This window comes from Amblyomma mixtum, chromosome 4, assembly GCF_055824585.1.
Source record: "Amblyomma mixtum isolate Tamu chromosome 4, ASM5582458v1, whole genome shotgun sequence".
In the NCBI taxonomy this organism is placed as follows: Eukaryota; Metazoa; Arthropoda; class Arachnida; order Ixodida; family Ixodidae; genus Amblyomma; species Amblyomma mixtum.
Window position 1 is genome coordinate 107511383 of NC_143015.1, and position 27991 is coordinate 107539373.

Here is a 27991-nt window from a genome sequence, read left to right on the forward strand (position 1 = left end):
TGTTACACCTAGTTACTAGAGTATTTGGTGTATTCAGAAATATTTTGAAATCTGGGCCGCACCCGCGTCCTTCGGGTACGCAGCCGAGCACCCAACCAGTCCCGCAACCGGTCAACCGAACCCCGTCCAAGACTCTTGTCACCGAATGTGCATTCACCGTACGTACGAACGATCTTGCGTCGTTTCCTAGCGAGTCAAGTTGTTAACCGAGCTAGCCTGCGTTACTCGGGTAGGCACGGGTTAGTTCGAAGGAACGTCGGGCCAGCTGCGCGAGAGGCTTCTCGGGAAGAGCAACATTGGTCGCAAAATCCCAACGGCTGGCCGGGAAAGAAACAGCCACCTGCCAGTACAGTGGCGCATCGCTTAACCGCTGCGCCACTGCGCTTGTAGTGGTATATTAGGACTCGCTGCCATCTATAGAATCTTCAGTAGAGAATCACCAATTCTGCATATATGGGCGTTAACCCAGTAACGAGAGCACGTCGTACCTTTAAGGCCAAGCTTGAGAATGAACACCTGCTTTCGCACCTCTACTCGGTTTAAAAACGTTCCGCCCCTAACAGCTCTTGATTCCTTCTTAGGTGTTAGTACAACTTCAAGCAACGTTTTCACGGGGGACATTTACCGCATTGAGCATCAAAGCATTTCTGACGCTGTGCGGTGACATTTATGGGAATGATTTATGCTGAAGTACCTTTCCGCCATTTCGGCCGCACTGCAGCCGGGATAAACACCCTCATTCAGTAGGGCAATCTCTTTCAGCCACTGTAGTGCAATAATTGCTGCGATGTACTCTCGTGTCTGGTATTCCAGGCGCAGTGGTTTTCTTCCAGCGTGGGTCTGCACAAGGAGCATCTTGCATCAGCATGCACCACGGCACGAAAAAATACCACATTTTGAATTAGCGCATGGGCAATTTACGCGCACTTGTCGGGCTGCAGTCCTATAGGTCTAACATTGCTTTTTTTCCTCCAGATTGCTGCTGTAAGGACTGAGAGGGCTTGACATTGCTTACTGATTGGTTCATTATTATCGCTTGAATCACCACAATCGGCCTGACTACGCCCACTGTAGGACAAATGCCTCTCACATATCTCCCCAAATAACCCTGTCCTGTGCCAGCGGCGGCGACCCTATTCCTGCAAACTTCTTAATCGCATCTACACACCTAACTTTCTGCAGCACCCTGCTACGCTTCCCTTCCCTTGGAATCCAGTGTCTTGCCGTTATGGACCATCAAAACAGGCGAAAAATTGGTGCTTTTGTAGTATTTTTGAGACGGTTCTGTCTTTTTCTTCCCCTGGGAAATGCAGCGCTCCAAACATTCAGCTCTGAGCCCGTTGGAATAACCGATTCCCACATGGCAGTCTAGAAGCTATATTGAACACTCGAGGTCATGAGCTCCGAGTATAAATTCAGAATTGTTTAGGGTACTGAACAAGCACAGAACGAAGGCCTCGGTAGTTTTCGAACTTGAAAATGCTCTTGAAACTCTCGCGGGTGCTGCAGTTGTGTCAGGACGACGATGTTGTTTCAGGAAAAGTCTGACAGTCTGTTTTGACGTGGCAGTTGTTGATTTTCAGCGGCATGTAAGACGCCATAACAGGTTAACAGGCCCATTCAGAACGAGCGATTTAACGCATCACCGATGCTGCAGACAACGCTGAAAATTGCTACTATTGGCCGGCGCTCAACAGGAACAACGCCTTAAGTGGTAGAAGGGAAAGATACTGTCGGTTGGTCTTTGACAATTTGTTATTTTCAATTAGAAACCTATTTCTATGAACATTCGTAACGAACAAAACTTACTGGTCAAAATACATTGGCTGCTTCTGTTCGCTTCCGCAATGTGGACAAATATTTCAAGTGTTGGTCAAAATAAGCGTAGAAACCAGAAAGCAGCACGGCAGATTAAAGACGGATAATCTTACCACAACTTTCAATTTCGGTCACCAGCTGTGCGCGGCTCCTGCATAACGTCATATTAAACTCGCCGCAGAATCTGCGATCACGTGAGCTCAATCTGCTCACCCAAGAGGTTCGTATGTTCACACCCTCTCCGTGAGCCGGAAAGTAGCCTGCCATCTATCGCGTCAGATTTTCAGCCTTACAGGCACAGAAATATCACGACGTTTGTTTCGCTTGGGGTGCGCCGTATTCGATGTTTATGGATGCAAAAGTTCTTGTTGTTGTAGGGGTGCGTTTATTAGGCGTCCTCAAGAGACCGAGCCGCCGTGCAGGATCTGGCAGCGTAGACGGGCGTAGCCAGCACCAAAAGAGCGGGGGCAACTTCGTCGTCGTCAGGCTCAGCGTAGTGTCGGCACATAACTTCGTCGCCGTCAGGTGCAGCATAGTGTCGGCGCATGGCGGTAGCGGAACCTGTCACAGTTGGCACACTACAGTTTCCCCCGGGTGAAAAGGAGCCAGCCTGGCGTTTTAAGGGGAAAGAAGAACAGAGGGGTCGTAGTACGGCTTCAGTCGGTTGACGTGGACGGTTTCGCGGCCACGGTGACGCAAGTCCGCAGCGGGTGCAACGGGCTCAACAATATAATTGACCGGAGAGGTTTGCTGGAGAACCCGGTAGGGACCATGATACCGATGCAGAAGTTTTGCGCGAAAGGCCGGGAGTTGTGGTAGGCACCCAGAGCCACACAAGGGAGTCGGCAGGGTAGGATATAGAGGCCGCGAAACTGTGGCGGTCATGTTTTTGCTGCCACTGGGTGTTGCGTGGTAAACGAGCGAGCAAGCTGACGGCATTCTTCGGCGTACCTGGCAGCGTCGGAGAGTGGCGTGGACTCGGAAATGTCGGGCCGGTAGCGAAGAAGAGTATCCATCGTGCAGGGGGGCTCGCGGCAGTACAGAAGAAAGAAGGGAGAGAATCCGGTGGTGGTTTGTGTCGCAGTGTTATATGCGTAGCTGACGAAGGGAAGAACTCGGTTCCAGTTGGAGTGGTTGGCGTCGACGTACATGGACAGCATGTCACTGAGGGTTCGGTTGAAACGCTCGGTCAGGCCGTTGGTCTGAGGGTGGTAAGCCGAAGCGGTTCGATGGATAACGCGGCATTCCTTGAGGAGGGCCTCAAGAGCGTCAGACAGGAATACGCGTCCACGGTCGCTGAGCAGTTCTTGAGGAGCACCATGGCGAAGAATCAGGTTCTTTAGAAGAAAGGAAGCCAGGTCGCGGGCGGACGCAGATGGTAATGGAGATGTTTCAGCATAACGTGTGAGATGATCCACGGCCACGATAATCCAGCGGTGACCAGCGGGAGTGGGAGGGAGGAGGCCGTAGAGGTCTATGCCAACGCGGTCAAACGGGCGGGCAGGGCAGGGTAACGGCTGCAGTGGAGCAGGCGAGGTGTGAGGCACACATTTACGCCGTTGACAGGATGGGCAAGATCGCACAAAGTGGCGAACAAAGCGGTACATGCCACGCCAGTGGAATCGGAGACGCAGACGCGTGAGGTTTTCAACACGCCGCCGTGGGCACACTGGGGGTCCGCATGGAAAGCGGCGCAAATGTCGGTGCTTAGATGGCGGGGGATCACTAGGAGCCATTTGCGTCCGTCGAACAGGTAATTTCGACGATAGAGGAGACCGTCCCGAATAGAAAAGTGACGGGCTTGACGTAAGAGGGAACGGGACGAATTATCAGTCGTAGGACTCGAAAGGAAGTTAATAAGAGTGGCGATCCAAGGGTCTTTCCGCTGCTCGGTGGACATGCCGGCAGTGGCAAGCGAGCATAAGTCGTAAGCAGACACAGGAGCAGGTAATGAAGCAGTAGGTAGCGGCGAGCGGGAAAGAGCGTCCGCGTCATTATGCTTGAGGCCGGAGCGGTAAATGACATGAATGTCATACTCCTGCAATCGCAGAGCCCAGCGAGCTAGGCGGCCTGAGGGGTCTTTGAGAGAGGCCAGCCAGCACAGGGCATGGTGGTCGGTTACTATACAGAACGGGCGACCGGAGACATAGGGACGAAATTTTCCAATGGCCCAAATGATGGCCAAACATTCTCGTTCGGTAACAGACTAGTTGGCCTCCGCTTTGGTCAAGGTCCGACTGGCGTAGGCGGCCACATATTCACGGAAGCCAGGTTTGCGTTGGGTGAGAACGGCACCCAGTCCAATACCGCTGGCGTCAGTGTGGATCTCAGTAGGCCCAGTCGGGTCAAAGTGGCGCAGGATAGGAGGCGAAACCAAAAGGCGGCGCAAGGTGTCGAAGACGTCATCGCAAGCAGGCGTCCTAGCGGAGAGGTTGGAGCTGCCGGCGAGTAGCTGGGTCAGAGGAGCGATGATCGAGGCGAAATTCAAGACGAAGCGACGGAAGTACGAGCAAAGGCCAACGAAGCTACGGAGCTGCTTCAGTGAGGTGGGCTTCGGAAATTCGGCAACTGCACGAAGTTTGGCGGCGTCCGGAAGAATGCCGTCTTTATAGACTACATGTCCTAAAAAGGTGAGTTATCGGGCAGCAAAGCGGCACTTTTTCAAATTCATCTGGAGCCCACCGTCAGTAAGACAAGTCAGAACGCGCTCCAGGCGGATGAGATGAGAAGAAAAGTCCGCAGAAAAGACGACGATGTCATCGAGATAGCAAAGACAACTCTCCCACTTGAGTCCACTAAGGACAGTGTCCATCAGGCGTTCGAAAGTTGCCGGGGCGTTGCAAAGGCCAAACGGCATGACGTTGAACTCATATAAGCCGTCAGGTGTTATGAAGGCAGTTTTTGAGCGATCAGCGTCAGCCATGGGCACCTGCCAGTAACCTGACCTCAAATCCGGCGAGGAGAAATACTCAGCTCCCTGCAAGTAGTCCAGGGCGTCATCGATTCGTGGCAGGGAATAGAAGTCCTTGCGTGTGATGTTGAGCCGGCGGTAATCAACACAGAACCTGATGGAACCATCTTTCATTTTTACCAACACAACAGGAGACGCCCAGGGACTGTGGGAGGGCTGTATGACACCCCGAGGGAGCATGTCGTCCACGTGATCAGAAATGACGCGGCGCTCAGAAGCCGAGACACGATAGGGGCGCTGGCGAAGAGGGGCGTGTGTACCGGTGTCGATGGTGTGCGCAACGGCCCAAGACAGTCTGAGAAAGATCGAAAGAAGACCTGAAGCGCTGGAGGAGGGCGACGAGTTGATCACATAGCGCGGGTGGAAGGTCAGCGTCAATGGCACGGTGGAAGACGTCGGAGGGCGGTGGATCATTCTTAACATCACAAGAGCTGAGCACATCGACATCGAAGGAAGCGGTGGTATCAAGAATAGGGTAGGGAAGGCAGGAATCAAGTTCTTCAATACGCCCGAGGCATTCACCTCGGAGCACTGCTGACGAGCACGAAGATGGGTTCGAGACGTAAATTGCAGTTTATCCATGGTCGATCGTCAGAACAGCAAAGGGAAGCAGGAGGCAGGGATGGCGGGAAGCGGTTTCGGAAGGCGTGAAGAAAACAGTTGAATGAGTGACGCCGCACAGGAGAGGGGTACGAGGGCAGCAGAAAACGGAGGAATGTCGGTATCAGTCGCGACCACAAGTTCGGCAGACTGCGTAGGTACGTCGCAAAAGGGAGCGTCACACAGCGCAGAAAAGGTAATTTCAGCTCGAGCGCAGTCAATAACGGCACGATGAGTCGAAAGGAAGTCACATCCCAGGATGATGTCGTGTGAGCAGTGAGACAGCACAATAAACTCGATGGTGTACAAAACATCTTGAATGAGGACACGGGCCGTACATGCGGCTGAGGGATGAATGCGCTGTGATGAGGCGGTGCGAAGCGAAAAGTCAGAAAGTGGGGTAGTCACTTTGCGGAGTCGGCGGCCGAGAGCTTCACTTATAACAGATACTGCAGCGCCCGTGTCGACGAGGGCGAGAACCTTGGTACCTTCCACGAACACTACGATTACATTAGCGGGACGACACGGAGGACTTGAGCAGTTCGAAACAAGCGCAGTTCTTGCCCCCGGAACTGCAGCTGTTAGTTTCCCTCAAGTGCGGAGCTTGAACGTCGCAGCATCGGAGAAGGGGAACGGCGTCGAGGGGAAGGCGATCGGCGAGTGGTTTAAATTTGGCGATCAGGGGAAACAAAGGGAGGACCAGGTGGCCCTCACGGCGAGGATAGTTCGGCATCGTACGGGTAGGAGCGCAGATCAGGTCGAGAAGGCGGAAGGCGCTGGCGGCAAAGCCGCGCGACATGGCCGGGCAGACCACAGGCGTAACAGATGGGTCGGTTGTCGGCAGTACGCCAGGGATTGGTAGGATGTGGGCGAACCCTTGAAAACGGAGCTTGAGACGGGGGCTGAGACGGCGGCGGAGGACGGAAAGAAGGGGCGGCCTGGTAGGAATCGGGTGCCGGCGTATGTCGTGGTCTGGCCACCGCTTGGGCGTACGTCAGGGGTGCTGTCACAGGCGGGAGCACAGGGCTGGACGGTAGCAGATCAGCGACTTGGTCTTGCACGACACGGCGAATGGTAGGAGCCAAAGACGGGGTCGAGTCAGGAACTTGGCGGGCGGGGTCTTGAAAATGTGATATGAGGGACAGCTGGCGAGCGACCTCTTCACGAACGAAGGCTTTGATTTGGTTGAGAAGAGGGGAGTCCTCAGGAGTAGTACCGTCCAGGGCCAGTGTGGAGAGGGCCTCATCGCAGACACCGGCACGCCGTGTAGAAGCGCGCTGCTTGCGGAGCTCGTCGTAGCTGTGGCCAAGCTTAATAACCTCACTGACGGTGGTGGGATATTTCGCGATGAGCATCTGAAATGCGTCGTCAGCGATGCCTTTGAGGATGTGGTGGATCTTGTCCGCTTCTGGCACGGCGGCGTTGACACGTTTCCAGAGGTCAACGATGTCCTCAATGTAACTTGTGAAGGTCTCGTCGGTGTGTTGAGCGCGGTCCTGTAAGGGCTTTTCGGCACGGAGCTTGCGCACCGCAGGGCGGCCGAACATTTCCGCAAAACTCTTCTTAAATACGGGCCAAGTGGGTAGGTCCGCCTCACGGTTTCGAAACCAGAGGTTCGCCACGTCCGTGAGATAAAAGATGACGTTACACAGCTTGATGGTGTCATCCCACTTGTTGTAGCTGCTCACTCGCTCAACGATGACAACCAGTCGTCAACATCTTGGTCGGCAGTGCCACTGAAGAGGGCAGGGTCGCGTTGCCGAATGGCGCCAGAACAAATAAATGACTGTGGTTGAACTGGCCGCCGGTGTTGGGGCAGTCTCCTCTGGCATGGTTGACACAGGCGGCAGCGTACTGCTCCGGAGTTCCAGGTTGGTAGGGGACGAACCCCGCACCTCCACCAATTGTAGGGGTGCGTTTATTAGGCGTCCTCAAGAGACCGAACCGCCGTGCGGGATCTGGCAGCGTAGACGGGCGTAGCCAGCACCGAGAGAGCGGGGGCAACTTCGTCGTCGTCAGGCTCAGCGTAGTGTCGGCGCATAACTTCGTCGCCGTCAGGTGCAGCGTAGTGTCGGCGCATGGCGGTCGCGGAACCTGTCACAGTTGGCGCACTACATTGTAAAAGTCTCAGATGCACACCGACCAAAGATAAAGGTAATATCAATTGCGTTACACTCATTGGCCGCCACCAAAACTTCTTAGGAAGAAGCTCTGCACGCCCGAGTTAACTATGTCGTTTAATATGCGTCTCCACCTCTGCCGAATCAAGCTTTAAGAAATTCCTACTGCTCGTAGCAGGCTTAGAAAAGTAGCGAGCTTGTTTATTGCACCATCCGTAGTAGTTTTATAATTTATAAGCCTCATTGATTAAGTTCAATAAAAGCAGTGAACTCACCCATGAAGTTCACAGAAGCCCGGCCACCTCTCTCTGCCATACATGTGGTGGTCGGCTGCCATGCCAGACCAAGTACCGCGTCCAAAAGAACACCGGCTGCAAGAAAGAATTGAAAGAATTTTGAGGGCTGCGAAACAGACCAGTGTTCTTCCATTCTTACTGATCAAGAACATGGTTAGACTGAAAGGGTTGTCTTCAAAACGCAGCGCTCGTAATGCAAGGGCACGACGCCAGTGACTGATTATTGCTACGCGCCTAAATATGTTCAAATCAACGACATCACGAAGCCACAAGACCACCACTACAGACGTGCTGAAAACAAAGGAATGCAGCTTTGAATGCTTCTGTAAGGGCTTGCTGCAGTGCAAGGCCTTCGAATCCTCCATAGTCCAATGAATTGGCGTGCAGTTTCATAACGAGCATTACTCTCCAGTTACCAACCTTTCCGAACCGGGATTACGAGTGCTGTTCGCTGTTAAGCTTGTTGGCGCACGCCTCTAGAGCAGTCCAGTGCTTTATAAGTTTAAAGCTGCAGAATTCAGCGATCTGAATAGTGATGATGAAAACGTTTATTAAAGCCTTGGTTGAAGGGAAGGCTGATCGTGTCCCTAGTCCGGGACGCCGTTGGTGAAAGCCGCTGCCCGTGCTCTGGCGACGAGGGCTCGTTGTTCCTCGAGGTACGAGCTGGACAGGGCCGCCTCCCAGCCCTCCCGCGTTGGCTGATTTATGATCTCAATGCTGTCATTTTTCTCACAAGCCCATACCATGTGGTACAAGTTTGCCTTCTGGCCACAAAATTTGCACTGTGCCGAAAAGGACTCGGGCTCAATGGCGTGAAGCGTAGCTGGGTTATTGAAAGACATAGTTTGTAGCCTGCGAAGGTGACATTCCTCTGATTTACTGAGACCCTTAGCGGGCCTCGGGAGTGTCTGCCTTTCAAGGCGCAAATGTTGCAATATTTCTGAATATGTCGTTAGCAGAGAGGGGGAGCCAGAATCAGGAAGGGAGGACGTAGAAGGATGCCGGGGAAGAAAAGCTCGGGCCGAAGCGTGTGCGCGCTCCTTTCCTTCAACTCCCTGGTGACCTGGTACCCATATTAATTCCTTCCGTTCAGCTGAAGTCCTACATTGACTAAGAATTTTGCAGGCTAGCGGCGTGATTCTGCCACGCATATAGTTTCTATAAGCCGCTTGGGAATCTGTAACTATGTATTTAGATTCGGAGTGCGTTGCGGCTAGGGCTATCGCTACTTCCTCCATAGCCTGTGTATCCCCGTTACGAACTGAAAGCCCGTCCACGACTTGCATTTGGTGCACCACTGAGATTGTTGATATTCCTTGTACAGGACCCGCAGCGTCCACGAAGAAGGCTCCTTCTTTTGTTGAATAGCACTCGTTCATCTTCTTGCTCCTCGCCACTCGTCTAGCATGATGATGCTCCGGGTGCATGTTTTTGGGAAGCGGAAGCGTAAGGAATTTGCTCTTCCACTCTTTAGGTATATCTTGTCTCCCAGCCACTTGCTGCGGAAAGCTAATGTTTAAATCTTCTAAGACCCTGCGGCCGGTCGTAGTTGTGGCCAGTCGCACTACCTGGCTTGTAAGATGAGCGCTAATCAATTCATCAGTCGTGTTGTGTACCCCTAGTTTTAGTAGACGCTCCGTAGATGCTTTCATGGATAGGCCGAGTGCTTTGTTATAAGCCGTTCGAATGATAACGTCCAGGTGGTTTAGATCGGTCTTCCTCAAACGAAGGTACGGGGCCACGTACACTATCCTGCAGATGACAAAGGCCTGTATTAGTCTAAGGGTATCCTGTTCTTGCATGCCGTTTTTCTTGCTTGTGATCCGAGATATCATACGGATGACTTGTTCGCACACCGTTCGGAGCTTGGTGATCGCTGCTGCGTTCACACCCTTGTTGTTAATGAGCAGCCCCAAAATCCGTATTGTTTCCACCTCGGGAATAGGTGTATCATGGACCGAGATTTCCAGCGATGCAGTATCCCCCTTCCCTCGCAGGACGAGGAGCTCCGACTTCTCCGGGGAACAGCGCAGTCCGCATTCTTCAGCATACTTTTCAACCGTACTGGCAGCCTCTTGGAGGGCCTCCTCCATCTGTCCCATGTTTCCCTCCGTTGTCCATATGGTTATGTCATCCGCGTATAGGGCGTGGCGGATTCCCCTTATGGCATTAAGTTGTTCCGGCAGATGCATGAGGGCAACGTTGAAGAGCAGTGGAGAAAGGACTGCTCCCTGAGGCGTCCCCCTGGTGCCCATGGGTATCGCCTCGGACCTCGTGTCGCCAATCCTGATGTGCGCTTGCCTATCTTGCAAGAAAGCCTTGATGTAATCAAAGGTACGCTTTCCGCAGTGAGTACCCTGTAGATTGTCCAGAATCTTGGAATGCTTCACGTTGTCAAAAGCCCCCTTCAGATCTAATGCTAGTACGGCCCTACTGTTTCGTTTGCGCGGGGGATCGATAACCTCCATCTTCAGCTGCAGTAACACGTCCTGGGTTGACAAGTGTGCCCTAAACCCAAACATTGTGTGAGGTATAATATTGTGGTCTTCTATATACGTAGAAAGTCGCATGTGTACCGCCTTCTCCATCAGTTTCCCGGCGCACGACGTAAGCGAGATGGGCCTGAGGTTATTGATGTTCACCACCTTTCCAGGCTTGGGAATAAAGCTGACATCAGCCGTCTTCCATGCCTTGGGTAACTGTCCACTTTTCCAGCATTCGTTGATGTACTGCGTGAGATTTTCAAGCGCTTGCTGATTGAGATTGACAAGCAATCCCACCGTCACCCTGTCGTTCCCTGGCGCCGTGCCCCGCCTCATGGCCATAAGCGCCGCCTGTATTTCCTCAACTTCGAACTCTCTGTCCAGGTCCGGATTGTCCATACCCTCATAATCCCGTACTGGCTCGTTGTCTTTCACTGTACAGAGGTACTTGCTCACGAGGGCTGCAACTAGCTGCTGGTCCGTGCCCGCGAAGCCGTGTAGGGCTCTCTTGAGATTACGTTGCTGATCCCCGCGAGACTTAGAGGGCTCTATCAAACATCTAAGAAGACTCCACGCCGCCTTGGTGCTGAGGGTGCCTTTCATGGAGTCGCATTTGGCCAACCAGCTGTTTTTGGCCAGGGATCGTGCATACGCTTCTGCTTGCAAGCTTAATTTTGCGATCTTGATCTTGAGCTTGCGGTTATGTTTTTGCCTTTTCCACCGCCGTGTGAGACTTCTTCTGGCCTCCCATAGATGTAGTAGGTGGTTGTCAATAGCCGGGACTTCTTCTGATGTCTGAAGCGTACGTGTGAAGCGGTCCCTGACTCTCAGCAGCGACTCAGCCCACTTCTCGTACTTTTCAATGGGCGCGTTGAGCGTAGAGTCTTCCGCCTGTCGGAACAACGACCAGTCCGTGAGCCGTGCTTTCCCTCTCGGTCTGCGATGCTTATTGTAGTCGAGGCAGATCTTGAGAATGCAGTGGTCACTCCCTAAGGTCTCCTGCGTGTTGTGCCAATCATAGTTTCTCTCTCCTTTAAGCAACGAGAGATCTGTACATGTATCTCTCGAGACACTGTTGCCAATCCTCGTGGGATGCTGCGGGTCAGTAAGAATCGTCAGTGCTAGGTCCGATATGGCCACAGCGAGTCTCCTGCCCTTAATATCCTCCTTACTATATCCCCACAAGAAGCTATATGCGTTAAAATCCCCCACAATGATGAGAGGTGCACTTTTTGCCAATTGCGCGGCCTTTTGGAAAATCTCATCGAAAGACGCACCCCTGTTCTTCGGTCGACTATATATGTTCAACACATACGCACTTCTGCTAATGCGTACGTTTGGTAAAAGCTGAATAAATGTATGTTCCACCTCAGTGACTAAATCCAGCTCAATTGTCACAGCCGTGCAATCCTTATGCACCAGAATGCAAGTGGATGAGCTGTTTTGATGCGTGCTGTATGGTCTGAGTTTGGCTTCCGTATTGACGTCCTGCAGTGCAATAATATCTGGTAATTTATCCAACGAATCTACGTATTGCTGTAGCGAATCCCTCTTCTTTCTGAACCCCCGGCAGTTCCACTGCAAAATCTGCAATTTAGGAGGGCGTGCCATGTTGAACACTAAAGGAAATCGCGCTTGGCGCGTCCGCCCCGGTGTTGGGCGAATCATCAGCTGCAAGCTGCCTATTAGTCACGCGGCCAGTTAATTTTGGAACCTTCGTCCGCGTACACTCCGCAAGCTCCTGAAGTTTCCGATCGATTCTGATTTCAAAGGCTTGCAGCTTAATCAGACGGGGCTCTAAGATGCCCTGTAAGACCCGCTCTACCGCTGCCTGAATGCCCCTCTCAATAGCTGCATGAACGTTTTTTTTTCAATAATAATTTGTAGAGTTCCTTCGAGGTTCGCCTGTATATTTTGCGTTATGCGAGCTTCCAAACGCGGAAGGTCGTTCAGCAAACATCGCTCCACAATAGCCTCAATCCTGGCTTCTTTCTCTCTGACACCGGCCCCCTTATCCGTTGCCACTACGTTACTGTTTCTCTCCCCCTCCTCCTTTTTCTCACCCTGGGGGACAGGAGTTAGTGCCTGTTGAGTAGGAGGGAGGGAGGCATCCTCCTCCATTGCAGATACCCCAGGCGTTTCTGGCATATTTACTCCCCCTGCCGATGTTCCCAGTTCCTGACTTTTATACTTCGCTAGTTTCTCTTTCAATCTGCTATTTTCCTCCTTAAGTTTCTCAACAGCCAACGTGGGAGGCGGGGAAGCGGCAACTTGTGCCCAGCTCACCTTGTTGCCCGTGGTCTCCTCCGATCCGGCTTTTCCCGATTTCTTGTCACCTGGACGACCGCTTCCTTCAGGCCCCTGCCGGGACGCCCCCGTTGCGGTCCTCGCTGCGGGACCCAGTGACGGAGTCCCCATCCGCTTCTTCTGTGATTGCGGCCCAGGCCCTGAATTCTTCCGGTCCTCTCTGGATTTACGCTGGTTGCTGGATTTTCTTCCGCCAGGCTTCCGCCCGACTCCGGCACCATTCCTGTATTTCCAGGTGCAGTCCGCGGAGTTCGTGAGATGTCCGCCTCCACAGACTAGGCATCGGGGCTGGCAGTCGTGCCCCTCTTCTTGGATGATAGTTCCACAGGCCCGGCAGAGCTTATCTCGTGGATTAGGGCAAACGTCCGCTCTATGTCCCACTGTTCCGCAGCGGGTGCAAGCTGGTGTGGTCTTCCGGTAGAGACGGACGGGCACAGCCTCTCCCCAGTAAAACACGTTGAACGGCACTTTACGGCCCTCGAATGTAATCACCGCCGCGCTCGACTCTCCTAATTTCCTCACACCCACCACGGGAGTGCCTGGCGAGTAAATAGCTTGAGCAATATCTGCTTCGGACAATTTGGAAGCCACTTGAATTACTCCACGGCACGTATTTTCGGGCATCTTGAGGTAGACCTGCACCGTTTGTAACTGGCCGCCAATCCGTAGACTCTCCACCGCGAGGACTTGCCGAATAAGCGCTGCGTCTCGGATTCCAACAGTGACTATGTTCTGATCCCACGCTGGCCAAATTGCAAGCGCTTGTGATTTGCGTTCGATGCCGGCCGCAGCATATATAGCTTCTCCTATCTGATGGGTACCCTTGTAATTTGACAAGTACAGCGTTCCCTTGGGTTTCACGACGACAACAGAGTCCCCAGTGCCGAACTTGGGCACCACCTCTGGTCTCCAACGCCTCGGTTGAAGAGGTTTGCTTGGCGCCGAAGTTGGGTCGAGGCCGTCAGCAGCGTCTCCACCGCGCAAGCGTTCCTGGCGTTCCGAGCTCACGCGCTTCGCGGACGCTCGCTCTTGCTCTTCTAATTTCTTCCGAATAGCATATTCGGTGGCTTCATCGAAGACTAGTTTCTTCGCAGCCTGTAGCTCCACTACTTGCATGCTTTCCGGGTCGTAGCCCCGTGCAAGACTCATGGTGGCCGCGCCTAGTGCCGCGTCGGCGGCCCGGCGTCGTCGCCAAGCCTTAGGCTTAGCAGCGGCGCCAATGTGATCGACAGACACAACCCCGTAAAATCGCCAAAGGCAGGCCCACCTGGATGAAAATGATGTCTACGGGTGCCTGGTAACCTGCTGGACACACCTCAACTAGTGTTGAGCGATGCAGATCGATGGTTTGGCAGTAGGACATCCGTTTCGCGGAGCCGACGTGAACCGCGTCCACTCTCCTTGACGGCTCGCAGCGCCCTCATCTGAATAGTGCAAAATCAAATAGCGCATCGATTGACTTCTATACTACCGCGCTAATTGCAGACACCTGAGATAGGAGTTTGGCGGGCTTTCTGCGCGTGAACAAACTTTATCGCCGTAATAGGATATACTCAGGCACATACTGAGGAAATACAGAGGCGTCTAGGTGGGGACGACTGCTGGGGCACAGGACGTGAGGGCCACTTGTTGCGATTTGTCTGTGTTTGTCAGCAGTCAATTTCCATCCCTCTTCAGTGGGAGCTGACTGTAGGGTGTGTGTAGGGAGGTTGTTTCGCACATCCGCATAAGATGTGAGCCTGTTTTCCGGGACTACCATTGTGACAATTTGGCAAGAAGGTTTGGTTTGGTTTACGGGGTTTAATGTCCCAAAGCGACTCAGGCTATGAGAGACCTCATAGTGGAGGGCTCCGGAAAATTTCGGGTGGCTTGTTGAATGTCGAGGTCAGGATGGAACGGGCGGGCTGGGGGGTACATTCAGTGTTCTCTTTATAGGTTGGTAATTTCATTGTAGGTTTGGGTAGTCACCGCCTGGGGCATTAAGGGAGGAGGATGCGTTCGCAAAACCTTGGGCCAAATGGTCGGCTCTCTTGTTCCCCGAGCTCCCAGCACGAGCAGGAACCCAGGCTGTGGAAGCGTTCAGTCGAGCGCATAAGGATGTAGCATTGGTTGCTTCAATCTATGGCTGAGAACAAACATGCGCCACCGCCAGATCTACGGATAGGTCAGAGCTTAGTGCTTGCGGAAAAACAAAAAAAAACGTATTCACTAGCGTGCGCTGTTATAGGCACTTTTCGTAGGATGCCAGATTACTTTGCAGACAGGTGACGTGCGCGGTACAAGTCACAAAATACACCTGGCTTCAATTTTCTCCATGAACCCCAGGTGGTCGAAAATATCTCTTTTCCCTCCACTATGACACCTTTTTTTTCCTTTCTCCTTCCACTATTTTTGAAATAAGTATGCTCCTAATAAAGGAAAACAGGGACATATAAGGGATAGAAACTAGTAGACAAGGGCACAACTTCCTTCGTCAATTCAGCGCCCACGTACTTAAAAGATCATGAACACACTAGAGGGTGAAAATGGTTCTTTTCTTTTATTATTTCCCTTTTTCGCCCCGCCGCAGTGGCTCAGTGATTGCGGAGCTCGGCTGCTGGCCCGAAAGGCGAGGGTTTGATCCCGGCTGCGGCGGCCTAATTTCAATGAAGGCGAAATTATAGAATCCAGTGAGCTGTGTGATGTCGGTGCACGTTAAAGAACCCCAGGTGATCGAAATTTCCGGAGCCCTTCACTACGGCATCCCTCATCGCCTGAGTTGCTTTAAGACGTTAAACCCCAATAAACCAAACTTCTTTAATTCCTTTCCTTCAATGCGCCGTTAAGGTCTCCAACAAGAAATGGGACTGCCACTGCGTCATTCCTTTTCATTGAGAAGTGAACACTCATCAGCAAAATACAGAACGACGTCACTGTGATAGACAAGTAAAGCCCCACATCCAGTGGACCCTCCTGTTTACAAAAATGCTACAGCGTGACTTATCAGCAAGTAGTCACCGCTTCTCGCCGTTGCATATCTTGCTGAAGGGATGGGAGAGCATGATGGTCTATTTGCAAAAACGGAGCCAGGTACTAACCGTTCGTTTTCTTCAGCTCGTAGTGGGCTGCCGCGGCACGCCCACTTGGACATGTTTTTCGTACTGTATTGAGTGGAGCGACAGCGGAGAGGTACAAGAGCTCGCGAGTCTCAGCGGCACTCTGCTGGTACCAGGTGCTTCGGCTGGTTGTCTGCATGACAGCGAAGCAGCAGCGTCTTCCCTGAAACCACCGAAAACATGGGCGTTGGAGTAAGTCTAAATAAGAGAGAGCAATTCTCTGTTGTACTGTTGTAAGAAACAGAAATATGCTGCAAGGCAATTAATCTCTACAATAGTGGCTAAATTCTGCACCTCTCTTGAAAAAAACTGGACACGAAAGATCCGCCTTAAAGGTACGATGCGATGGAGTTAATGAGTTAATGCCCATATATGCAGATTTGATCATTCTCAACTTTGCATTCATATGTGCCCGGGAGTCCATATGCCACTCCTTTTGCAGTGGTGCAGTGGTTAAGGAATGGGCCATTGCCCTGCGATGGCTGGGGCTGCCACCGGTGGGGCTTCTGCGACCCTTGTTGCACCTCCAGAGCAACCTCTCGAGATCGATTATCGACTGCCACCTGCCACGGCCGACAGTTTGCTCACAGCCCGGTTGGCAGGTTGCGATGACGCTACAAGGTCACGTGACCTAGGTGCTGGACCTAGGCCACCCTATTTTTCGATCACAACGCCCGATAACACCACATTTTCTGCACAACAGGAGCGTTAACGCCATCGCGTTCAATCTACATTGTGTGTACATAGCCATTAATGCCAAATGATCTTGCACGGTGTGTCTACGTGAACGCGCGAAACTTTTTGATGCAGAGCTGCAATCAGCGAGTCCTTTAGCAGTGGACTTGCAAATGACTCAGATGGGCACAGAGCCCATAGCTCACAGCTCACAGCTGCGATAACGTAGCTGCTTTTTGTTAGCTTAAGTATTAGCATAGCATTTGTAATACTTCTGAATAAACTTTCAAAGTTTCAAAACAAAGAAACGCATGGCAAAAACATCTCGTAAAAAATCGCAGAATCTAAGAAAGATACCTAAAGAAGAGCACAGTATACGGCCAGGAGTTACAAATCTCTGTAGTCTGCAAAAAAAATAGAAGTCAGTACGAACAGTGAAGGTGAAATGTTTAGCTCATGATAGCTTCATAATGGTGGTTTAGAAAGTATTAAACAGTTTGCCACTGGCTCAAATCGCTTCATTACATGTGCAATATAAAATTAAACATTCAATGCGATGGTCAGGAAAGTGGAGCAAGTCGCAAGGTGCAGTAGATCTTAATCAACCTCAAAAATATAGACCATCCATAGACTTCTGTCTATAAAGTTTATAGACTCTCAATAGACCAATCCCAGAGAACAGTCTATAGGTAGTTCAAATGATATAGACAGTCCACAGACAATATATAGATTTATGGCCATACACATTTAGAACATAGACAGTCTATAGACATGAATAGACGAAAAGAAATGTTTATGATAAGGCAACAGAGCCTACAAGAAATCAATACACTGTCTGTAGACCATTTTTATAAGAGAAAGGTCCTCATTTTTAGCCTGAACCTGAACGTACCAGGACGGCTGCAGAGGAAAGCTGTACAATTTTCTCAGTGCACTGATTGTGTGGTCTCTAGGGTCTTATAGCCTGAGTGATTCACTGCAAAAATTGCCGTCAACTCACCCACGATGGCTGGATTCAGGCGCAGGAAGCCCCGCCCAAGCCGCACTTGGAAGTACCGCACCCAAAGAAACAGCAACGCTTGAAAATAATCAAGAACATCGCCAAATGTTTTTTCGGCTAGGTTGAAGATATCTACTTGTATAAATTTACTGAACACCGTATACCTTGCACAAACAGGTATTTACTTGAAAATAATCTTGTTAGGCGCATTTCCGAGCTCTATATTTAGAGACTAGTGAACGCATTTATATTTAGGCCAACATTTATGTATTCATGGTTGTATTCGTAAACAGGTCAGTAATAATACTCAGCGTCAAACATTCTGCCGCTCAGTCACCTCGGTCCAAACTTGTTTTACACCCACAGAAACACGCCGCAGCGAAGATGCCTTGCACATGACCAACATCGAACGTGCCGAGACAGCTGCTTTTTGGTTAACTCAGACAGCATGCGAAGTGCACAGTCAGAAACTCAAAGTAAAAACTTACACCTGTTACTACTTCATCAAAAGTAAAGGACGCGCAAATAAGGAAGACTCGCTAAGGTGTACAGTCGCCTACTTCTCAAGTCTGCAGCGAAGCTCCGCCCACATTCAAGACCCCCGCACGTAATTCCTCCATGAGAAAAAGTAGTGCGTTGTTAAAACTCTCTTACCTTAACAACAAGATCATCACGAGCAAAAAATTACTAGTTTTATAATTTGATACCTGACTCGATTAGTTTAGTGAAACATGAAAAAGTTGATATCATTTATTGTTGTGATTGGCCAGCGGAGTAACACAGTTCGCCGTAGAACATGGCCCAGTTTTAGCAACTGCCATTTTTTATGTTGTATCCTACAATAGATGTTTCACAGCGTAAGGAGTAGAAACAGTTATTGATAGTAAGAAGACCATTTTGCTGCTTCTTGGAGAAAAAAATCTACATTTTGTCGCGGGCATTAGGCTTATGTGGGTTAAAGCATTTTATGACTCTTTCTTGGTCGCCGAGAACAACGGATTTTCTTTCTTTCCTTCCAATACGTACCTAGGGACCCGACTGCCTACAGGGGCTGCAGTACAGGTGACAGGCAAAGTGGTTGCGACTCTGAGCGCAGGAAAGCCATCACCGCGTCTGCGACGAGACCTGCCAGGAAGGCACTGCGGTGGAGAAAGAAAAAGACTTCGTCGGCGCACGACTGTATCCAGAGCAAAAAATACGACAGAAATATCGGTGGTTCTGTCGTTACGACATATTTTTCTGTAGTGTTGCGAAGCTGCAGTGCGCATCGTTGCGACAGAACTGGCTCTGTCATTACGACAGGAAATTGCTTCGTACTTCGGAAATTCTTGCTGCTACCAAAAGAATTTCTGTTGTCAGGCTCGAAATTACCGCAGGAAAATGTGTTATGAGAACAGGAAATTTTCTGTTGTGTTTTTCGATACGACAGGTATCTGTGATCTGCGAGTTGAGAGGCTAGCGTGCAAAGTTGGCGACATTTCATTCGACGGCGAAAAAAAAAAAAGGTGCCTCGTGTCTTTTCTTTGCAGGAGATGCGTGCGCGTTCAGACACCCACTCCTGTTCCGAGACTCAGCAAGGTGAAGTTTGGTAAATTTGAATGCCGCTAACCGCAGCGCATGAACCAGGCTATAAGCAACGCCACGGTACAGTGTGTGAACGCATCTAAATAAATGCTGGCAAAAACTGCGCCACCGTCTAACCTTAAGTGCGCGCGCTTTCTAGATGCCGCCTTTGTAAAAAAATTATCAGCTCATTCGTTTTGCTTCTGGGTCGTGCAGTGTACCTTGTTACCACCACCACGTTTTACAGATCTCTCGAAGGTCAGAACCCTCATCGTCACTCGTGCATGGATTAAGACTAGTACGGGTGCTGGAGAGTACAACTGCACTGCTTACGCCGAAGCTCCTTGGACTGTATATTTTTAACGCGAGAACATTATATGGCTATTTACGCACCATCAACAAGTGTCCGCAAATTGTGTCCGCACGTTCATGTCGTCCTATGAAGATATGTGAAAAAAGTTTGATTGCATTAGGTAGTGGGTGAAAGAATCTCAATATATTCCGAATTTTGTTGATGTGGAGTAATAAATTAATTAATCGCTAAAAACACACTTAGACGTTGGAATAGCCATGGGCATCAATATAGCACTTGTACGTCAGAGTAGCAAAGTCGTCGATATAGTATGCGGATGCTTTGCTGACACACTGCTCCAATGCGGGTGAAAACAAGAGTAAAAACAAAGCAAAAAAAATGAATAGAAATTTTAAAAAATAATAGGAAAAAATGCAGGCAGAGAAAGGAACAGGGAAAGATCCTCGCATTTCCGCTCTTGAGCAGACTTAAGTGGAATCCTGCAATTTTTGACAAAGAGTGCACCTTTTCAAGCCCCCAAGGGTGCTAATTGTTCCATTTCTTGCAGTTTGATAATGAAAGCCATTTTTTAGGGCTAGTAGAAAAAATAGCGGAAGAGATTTACTTTGTGGCCATATTTAAGCGTATTTTCATGTTTCCGAAGCTTTGTATCCAAGTCATCGCGTTCTTGCAATAAAAAATGATTGTTTGTTACCAGCCTGGTGCTGCTAGCAGCGACGAACCGCGCGCGCCAGTAAATCCAGCGAACCAAGTGGCAGTTCTGCTCACCCACCACACCGGTCTGCGAAGACAACCCCGGAGTGCGCGGGCGCTCCGACTGTGGTTCTTGGAGGCCTGCCTGGAACCCACGTGACGAAGGCACTGCAGATGGCGTAGGCTACCGCAGGACTTCGTTCCATGCAGTTCTCATGCTTGCTTCGGGATGAAGGGACAAAGGGAAAGGCTGGTTAGAATCAGCAACGCAGTAAGTACAAAACCTCGTTACTATGTTGACCCAATCGAGCAGGTCCACTACCTGCACTATGAAGGAGTGCTACTTGCAAACACGCTTCAGTTAGGTAAACATTTTTTGCCAGTCGATGTTTCGGACAGAGCCTGTCCTCTATATATATACCAGGTGCCCCAGCTAAATGTAACCAAGCTTTTAAAAAACGCGGGATGTCCTAGCCGTCTGAAACCAAATAAGGGTTGTTTAGAGTCGCGTAACCTAGTCTGTAGTATTTTTTCGTTCTTCAAGGTTGACTAATTAACTAACTTTTTAATTATTGACTTGAGGAACAAAGTGCCAATGGAAAAGTTGTAGTTCGCTTTGAGAAACAGCGTACTGAGACATTTGCAGCAAAGTAATATTTACGTAAAGTAGTTTTTTTACCTGCCTTTAACCATAACCCGCCCAATAAGAAAAAGCTTTCACATGACAAATGTGCCACTTCAACGTCACAAGACGCGCCTTAAAGAATAAAATCCGTTTTTTCTGAAGTCCTCTCCTCGATGAGACTTTGGGTGCACATTGGGCCAGAGTAGTGAGTGAGCAGCTGGTCACGTGATAACTTTCTTTTAAGGCCAATAAATGAAGGTACGTACATCGTAACTTGACGGAAACGTCACTGCTAGCTGTTTTTCGAGGCGATCTAAAACTTTCTCATTGACACTTTCTTCCTGAAGTCAATAAATAAAAAGTTAGCTAATTGAACTTAACTAATAAAATAACTTTAAAAAGCGAAAAAATAATCAAGAGTAGGCCAGGCGACTATAAACAACCCTGAGTTGGTTTCACTGGACTAGGACACCTGGTGTTTTTTAAAAGTTTGGTTAACTTTAGCTGGGACACCCGGTATATCTGTGTGTGTGTGTTGTGTGTGTGTGTGTGTTGTGTGTGTGTGTGTGTGTGTGTGTGTGTGTGTGTGTGTGTGTGTGTGTGTGTGTGTGTGTGTGTGTGTGTGTGTGTGTGTGTGTGTGTGTGTGTATACATATATAATCAATTAGCTTTAAGCGACAACATATTCAGTAATATTCTTACTTGATCAACACCACAAAAAAATAAATTAATTAAAAAGAATCCCCTGTTCTCCTTGGTTTCTGTGGCTGTTGGCTTCTCTTATATTTATAACGAGCCCCTCATCCCCCTTCCCTTGTTTGCTTAATTGCTTAGCGAGGGCCTCGGTTCTGGCAGCCTTGACGCCATAGGAAGCATAAGAGGGTTCTCACGCAGCTTCCACCCTCGCCGTTCGATGGCGTTCTACGTCACACCAGCGGTAACTCAGGACGTTCCACGTCCGCCGCTTACGAACGTTGGTGGTGCTGATGAACACTCTCAAGGTTAGGTTATTTGTAAACATAAATACCCCCGAAAGCAGAAGGTTTGACAGCCGTCGCCGTAGCTCAGAGGTAGAGCACCGGACGCGTAATTCGGAGGTCGTGGGTTCGGATCCCACCGGCGGCATATGGTTCTTTTTTCTTCTGCTTATATATATATATATATATATATATATATATATATATATATATATATATATAGGATGTTTCACCTAAGACTTTCTGCAATTTTTAAAAATAAGCTATTTGAATTAAATGTGCGCTTTTTCTGGCATAGCATTGTCAGTGATGTAGTACATCATAATGCAGCTCAGACGTGCTAACTAGCAGGATTGTTAGCCAATATTTAATAGTTAACTTTTAAACTATTACCGTTGGGCTTCTTAATTATTGAGAGGCATGTAGCCCACCGTAAGTAATGTCCATATCCGTTTTTAGATTTCGAGAACGCGATTATCCTCGGCGCTGTGGCCCAACAAATTTCGCCTACATCGCGCCAAAATACATGCGGTTTGAGAAGCTTGCAGGCAAAGCAACCTATCCAGTGAACCTAACTCGTCGAGATTGCCAAAATTTGTTGGGCCACAGCGCCGAGGATAATCGCGTTCTCGAAATTCTAAAAACGGATATGGACATTACTTACGGTGGGCTACATGCCTCTCAATAATTAAGGAGCCCAACGGTAATAGTTTAAAAGTTAACTATTAAATATTGGTTAACAAGCCTGCTAGTTAGCACGTCTTAGCTGCATTATGATATACTACACCACTGACAATGCTATGGCAGAAAAAGCGCGCATCTAATTCAAATAGCTTATTTTAAAAAATTGCAGAAAGTCTTAGATGAAACACCCTGTATACTTACATATAGTCAGTTGGAAGAGCACCGGATGCGTAATTCGGAGGTCGTGGGGTCGGTTCCCATGGGCAGCATATTGTTACTTCTTCTTTTCTAATCAATTATCGTTAAGTGATAACATATTCAATAACATTCTCCACTGACCAACACCACAAAACAAATGAATATGAATAAAATCCCCTCTGTTCCTTGATTTCTATGGCTTTTGGCTTCTTTTATACATATATAAGTGAAGTCAACAGCCATAGAAACCAAGGAACACAGGGGATTTTAATATATTGTAGCGTGCAACGCGAAATAGAACACCGGAGCTGAGACGACAAAACTGCGGCGGTCCCTCAGTGGCCCGAGCGCGCGAGCGAGAGCCAACTAATAATTCCTCTTCGCGTGCATGCACTACTGCTGTCTCTTCGAATGCATGTATCAATATATAGCTAGCCGCAGTGGCTCAGTGGTTACGACGCTCGGCTGCTGACCCGAAAGACGCGAGTTCGATCCCGGCCGTGGCGGCTGAATTTCGATGGGGGCGAAATTCTAGAGGCCCGTGTGCTGTGCGATGTCAGCGCACGTTAAAGAAACCCAGGTGGTCGAAATTTCCGGAGCCCTTTACTAAGGCGTCCCTCATAGCCTGAGTTGCTTCGGGACGTTAACTTTATTAAATTTTAAAAAATAGCCTTTCTGAGTTCGTACATACATATCTATGCGGACCATATACAGGGTGTTTTACGTAAGACTGCGGACAATTTTTAAAAATGGGCGTTTTGAGTTAGAAGGAAAGTTTTTTGGCACAGCATGGTCAGCTCTGTAGCACATTAGAATATAGCTAAGATGTTCTAACTAACACGACGGTAAAACAATATTGAATAGTTAGCTTTTTAATAACTATTACTGTTAGGCTGCTCAATTACTGAGAATCGTGCAGCCTACCGTAAGTAGTACCCACATCAGTGTTTATAGTTCCGAAAACAGGGTTACCGCTGGCGCTGTGGCCATACAAATTTTCGCTACATCGTTCCAAAATACGCGCGCTTCCCAGAAGCTTGCAGGGAAGTAACCACTCCTGAACACGTAACTCGTCGAAATAGCCCAAATCTGTCAAGGCACAGCGCTGAGGGTAACCGTGTTTTCGAAATTCTAAAAAAGTGATATAGATATCACTTACGGTGTGCGTATCTCCGATTATGCTTCATGCTTCTTGGTTGCTCAGTTCATTGCAATATGAAGGTTTAAGGTAGATGAAGAAACAGCGACAACCTAAAGCATTACATTAGTGTCAGTAATGGTGCCTTTGATGTGTGCCTTTGAGCTCGCTAAATATGAACTTACTCTTTTTACTCCTTTCTGCTTAGACAAATGAAACTGACTACTGAGAAAGGGGCGAGTGAACAAGGTTGAAACAAAACAAAAAATTCCTGTCGTCACAATTTATTTTGTCTAGTGTTTTTGACCAAGCACTTGTAACAACAGCGTTTTGTTCCGTTACCGCAGCTAAGGACCACAGAAATATAAATCTGTCGTTGTGTTGTATTTATGTGTTTCTGTCTTTTTCTCTTCGTTAGAAATGCAGAGATCCAAATATTCAACTCTGAGCCCATTGAAATAAGGGATTGCAGCATGGCAGTCTAGAAGCTATAACGAACACTCGTGGCCATCAGCTGCCAGGATAAAATTAGCATGGTTTGGGGAAGTGAACAAGAAGCCCAAAACAAAGTCTTCTGTAGTTTTCGAATTTCAAAAATGGGCTTGAAACTCCAACGAGTGCTACAGTTGTGTTAGGACGGAAATGTTTTCATGAAGTCCGAAAGTCAGTTTTGACCGGGTTATTGTTCATTTTCACCAGCATATAAAAGGCCCCAACATATCAGCAGGCCTATTCAGAACGAGCGATTTAACGCATCACTTCTGCTGCAGATAACACTGAAAATTGCAACTATTCCGGAGCTAAACTGGTAGAATGCCTGAAGTGACCGACGGGAAAGCTACTATTGTTTAGTCTTTCACAATTTGTTATTTTTATGCCGAAAAGCATTTATACTATCATTCTAAACTAATTAAACTTACTGTTCTATAGAGCTTAGATACTTGTGTTCGTTTCAGCAATATGGACAAATATTTCAACTGTTGGCGTAACTGAGTGTATAAACCAGAAAGCAGTACAGCAGACTAAACGCACAATTTTTATACAACCTTCAATTTCAGTCGCCAGCTGCGCGCTGCGTAACGTCGCATTAAACTCGTCGTAGCATCACCAATCACGTGAGCTCAAACTCCTGACCCAAGAGGTTCGTCTGTTCGCGACCCCCTCCGAAGCCGGCAAGTAGCCTGTCAGGTATCCTGTCACATTTTTTTGCCTTAAAGACACAGAAACATCACGAGGTTTGCTTCACTTGCGATACCCATTATTCGTTGTGTACGGATGCAAATGTCTGAGATGCACCCCAGCATAAGAAGAACGTAATATAAATAACGTTACACTCAGAGGCCGTCACTGAAACTTCGTAGGTGGCAGCTCTTTACGCATAAGTTAATATTGCATTTGTTATTATGGCTCATCTACAATGAAGAATCAAGCTTTGATAAATTACTACGGCTCGCAGCATGCTCGAAAAAGCGGCGAGCTTGTTTATGGCACCATCCATAGTCGTTTTATTTGTAAGCCTCGTTGATTAAATTAAATAAAAGCAGCGAACTCACCCATGAAGTTCACAGAAGCCCGGCCACTTGCTCAACCATGTGGTGATTGGCTGCCATGATGGACCAAGTACCGCGTCCAAAAGAACGCCACCTGCGAGAAAGGATTGAAAGAATTTCGAGGGCTGTGAAACAGACCAGTATTTATCTATTCTCACTGATAAACAGCATGGTTGGACTGAAAGAGTTTTCTTCAAAACGCAGCGCTCCTAATGGTTTGGTTTGGTTTAGTGGGATTTAACGTAACAATGCAACTCAGGCTATGAGGGACGCCGTAGTGAAGGGTTCCGGAAGTTTCAACCACCTGGGGTTCTTTAACGTGCACTGGCATCGCCTGTAGAACTTCGCCTTCATGGAAATTCGGCGGCCTCGGCCGGGTTCGAACCTGCGTCTTTCGGGTCAGCAGCCTAGCGCCGTAACCACTGAGTCATCACGGCGGGGCTGCTCCTAATGATGCGGCACGACATATCAACTAGTTATCAGATGAAGGAATGTAGCCTTGAATGAATCCACGTGTAAGAATTCACTGCTCCGCACGGCCTTTCTTCAGTGTCCAATAAAATGGCGTGGACACTCACGTTACCATCCTTTTCGAAATAGGATTCTGAGTGCTGTTTGCGGTTAAGCCTGTTGGCACGCATTGGCCCACACCTTTAGCGTAGTCCAGTGTCGAGGCTCGGGCATATTTCGGCCATATTTGTCGACTTTCGTCCAGTTAGTACAGGTCTGTTTAATATTTTTTGAAGTTGCAGTATTGAACGATATGAATACTGCAAAATCAAATAGTGAATGGAATGACTTCTATGTTTCCGCATGCACCAATTGCTGTCACCTGAGATAGGAATCTGCTGGGCGTTCTGTGAGTGAACCAACATTATTTCCATAATTGGAATTAGTGCAGTATAGTGGGGCGGCGTGGACCCGAGGTGGGGGGGCGACTGCGTGGGCCCACGACGTGAGAGCCACTTGTTGCGATTGGTCAGTGGTTGTCAGCAGTCTATTCCATCCATCTTGTGTGGAAGCTGGCAATATATGTGTGTTGGGGAAGTTGTTTTGCGCATCCCTGTAAGGTATGAGCCCGTTTTCCGGGGGTACCGCTGTTACAATTTGGGCTAGAAGGGTCGAAGCCACCGTTGGTGATAAGCGGCAAACGGGAGTTACCGTGAAGAGAATGAAAGTTACCGTGAAGGCAATGAGAGTTACCGTGATGAGAATAAGTTTCAAATCGAGTGAGCAGGGTGGCCAGGGCTCTGTCGAGGTCATGATGCGGAGGTTGGGGGGAGGGTATGTCGGGCGTTGTTCTTTGTAGAGGCTGGTAATTTCAGCGCAGTCTCGGGGGTCACCGCCCGGCCATCCGGGGAGGACGGCGCGTCGGCCACCCGATTCCGGTTCATAAAACCTCGGGCTAAATGGTCGACTCCCTCGTTCCCGAAGTTCCCAACAAAGGCAGGATGTGGAATCGTTCAGCAGCGCGCATAAAATGTAGCATTGGTTGCTTTAATCTGTGGCTGAGAAGAAAGAAGGCTCCACAAGGAGCCACGGATACGTCTCGGCTTAGTACTGGTTAAAAATTAAAACTCACGCCAATAGAGAACATACGATGCAATGTATTAGAAATTTTTCATAGCCTGACATATTTTGCAGACAGGCGATGTGAGCAGCACAAGCATAAAATACATCTGGCTTAAATTTTATTCGATTCTAAGTATTGAGGGCGCTGCGAGTTTCATTCTGATTCTCAAGATTGCTAAACATAAGCGATATGAGCAGTTTTCAGCCTGTCCCGGTCGTGGATGAATTGAAAACAGAAGTCGCAACAGCTTTCATCTGCAGTCTCCAGTCTATTTTTTTTTTCTTTTAGCGTAAAGCCCATGTGGGCAAGATGGATGACATTGTCGAGTAATCACACTAACAGTACTTAATCAGTTGTTCAAGTGTGTGGGAAACATGTGTGTAAGGTAGAAGATATTCGCATTTGATTTTTGTGTTTACCTAGTAAACATTAACAGCAAAAGCAAGCTAGTAATCACTTGAACCAACCACTGAAAACCTGAAGTGGTTTGTGCTGCTGTACCACATCCAAAAAAACGCGAGAAATAGAAAAAAACAACAGATTTTGAGCATATGTAAACAATAAAATAGCACGGATATATTATAAAAACGCCTGCAATTTCTCTCTCAGTGAACTGTAGCGCTCGCTATTTACTGGTTCGATGGGTCATAACGAGCCAGACTCCGCCCTTACAAACACTATCACGCGGACAAAGAACACCAGAACAATCGTGGATATGCCTTCCAAAGATACGGCAAGTCGCCGCAACCCATCTTGTCAGAGTTTTCGGTGCTTTGAGGTCGCTACTATAGAAAAAGATTTAATTGATTGGATTTGATTTGATTTATTGGGGTTCAACGTACCAAAGCGACTCAGGCTATGAGGGACGTCGTAGTGAAGGGCTTCGGAAATTTCCACCACCTGGGGTTCTTTAACGTGCACTGACACCGCACAGTAAACGGGCCTCTAGAATTTCGCCGTCATCGAAATTCGGCCGCCGCTGCCGGGATCGAACCCGCGTCTTTCGGGTCAGAAGCCGAGCGCTGTAACCACTTAGCCACCGCGGCGGGGCCTACTATAGAAAAAGGATCTATTCACATGAGTCTCCCTAAGCTATTCTTCCTCGTCCGTCTTTAGAAAAAAAGAAACATGAACGCAGACAGACGTCTCAGATAGAACTCAGAGTTCCTTCTTTTCCTCATGGCGTGGTTCAGGCGCTCACCTACAAAGTGAGCCAGTTCTGTGACTCGTTGCCTCTAAACCACGAGACGCTTTATATCGCGAATAAAGCTAGGCTGAGAGCTAGAATGTGTTGGTTGTTTCTTGCCTGTGG

The 27991-nt window shown here is 48.9% G+C and overlaps 3 protein-coding genes across 5 annotated transcripts in view; all 3 read right to left on the reverse strand.

Moving 5' to 3' along the window:
- Nucleotides 1–700: 700 nt before the first annotated feature.
- On the reverse strand, nucleotides 701–17445 carry LOC149347749 (uncharacterized). 2 transcript variants are annotated; one of them, XM_089585667.1, is made up of 4 exons: nucleotides 17366–17445; nucleotides 15673–15853; nucleotides 7785–7880; nucleotides 701–840 (listed from the first exon to the last, which is right to left on the reverse strand). In XM_089585667.1, the coding sequence occupies exons 2-4, from the start codon at nucleotides 15827–15829 to the stop codon at nucleotides 737–739; spliced, it is 357 nt and encodes a 118-aa protein (XP_089441793.1). In that variant the 5' UTR covers nucleotides 15830–15853; nucleotides 17366–17445; the 3' UTR covers nucleotides 701–736. The 2 variants fall into 2 exon arrangements, with proteins under 2 accessions (XP_089441793.1, XP_089441792.1); XM_089585666.1 differs by lacking the exon at nucleotides 17366–17445 and having other exon boundaries at nucleotides 15673–15858.
- On the reverse strand, nucleotides 8241–13990 carry LOC149347750 (uncharacterized). The gene is made up of 3 exons (XM_089586036.1): nucleotides 12575–13990; nucleotides 11095–11179; nucleotides 8241–8281 (listed from the first exon to the last, which is right to left on the reverse strand). Exons 1-3 carry the CDS (start codon nucleotides 13742–13744, stop codon nucleotides 8241–8243), a joined length of 1296 nt encoding a protein of 431 aa, XP_089442162.1. The 5' UTR covers nucleotides 13745–13990.
- A 2602-nt stretch (nucleotides 17446–20047) lies between the features above and the next one.
- Nucleotides 20048–27991, reverse strand: part of LOC149347751 (uncharacterized) — a 175206-nt gene continuing 167262 nt past the window's right edge. For both annotated transcript variants that reach the window (XM_089587410.1, XM_089587409.1), the window contains exons 14-15: nucleotides 25110–25200; nucleotides 20048–20156 (exon numbers count right to left, since the gene is read on the reverse strand). The gene's annotated coding sequence lies outside the window, so the exon portion shown is untranslated. The remainder of the gene's footprint in view (nucleotides 20157–25109; nucleotides 25201–27991) is intronic.

Bases quoted from the DNA above. Each gene is read 5' to 3' on its own strand.
- LOC149347749 (XM_089585667.1), bottom strand. From the start codon at position 15,829: ATGCAGACAACCAGCCGAAGCACCTGGTACCAGCAGAGTGCCGCTGAG. The intron at 7,881-15,672 runs GTTAGTACCTGG...TCTTTCTTGCAG, and splicing joins CGAGCTGAAGAAAACGAACG to CCGGTGTTCTTTTGGACGCG. The intron at 841-7,784 runs GTGAGTTCACTG...CTCCTTGTGCAG, and splicing joins GGCTTCTGTGAACTTCATGG to ACCCACGCTGGAAGAAAACC.
- LOC149347750 (XM_089586036.1), bottom strand. From the start codon at position 13,744: ATGAGTCTTGCACGGGGCTACGACCCGGAAAGCATGCAAGTAGTGGAG. The intron at 11,180-12,574 runs GTGAGCTGGGCA...TTGTTCCGACAG, and splicing joins AGGAGACCACGGGCAACAAG to GCGGAAGACTCTACGCTCAA. The intron at 8,282-11,094 runs GTACGCTTCAGA...GGACTGCTCTAG, and splicing joins AGTCAGGGACCGCTTCACAC to AGGCGTGCGCCAACAAGCTT.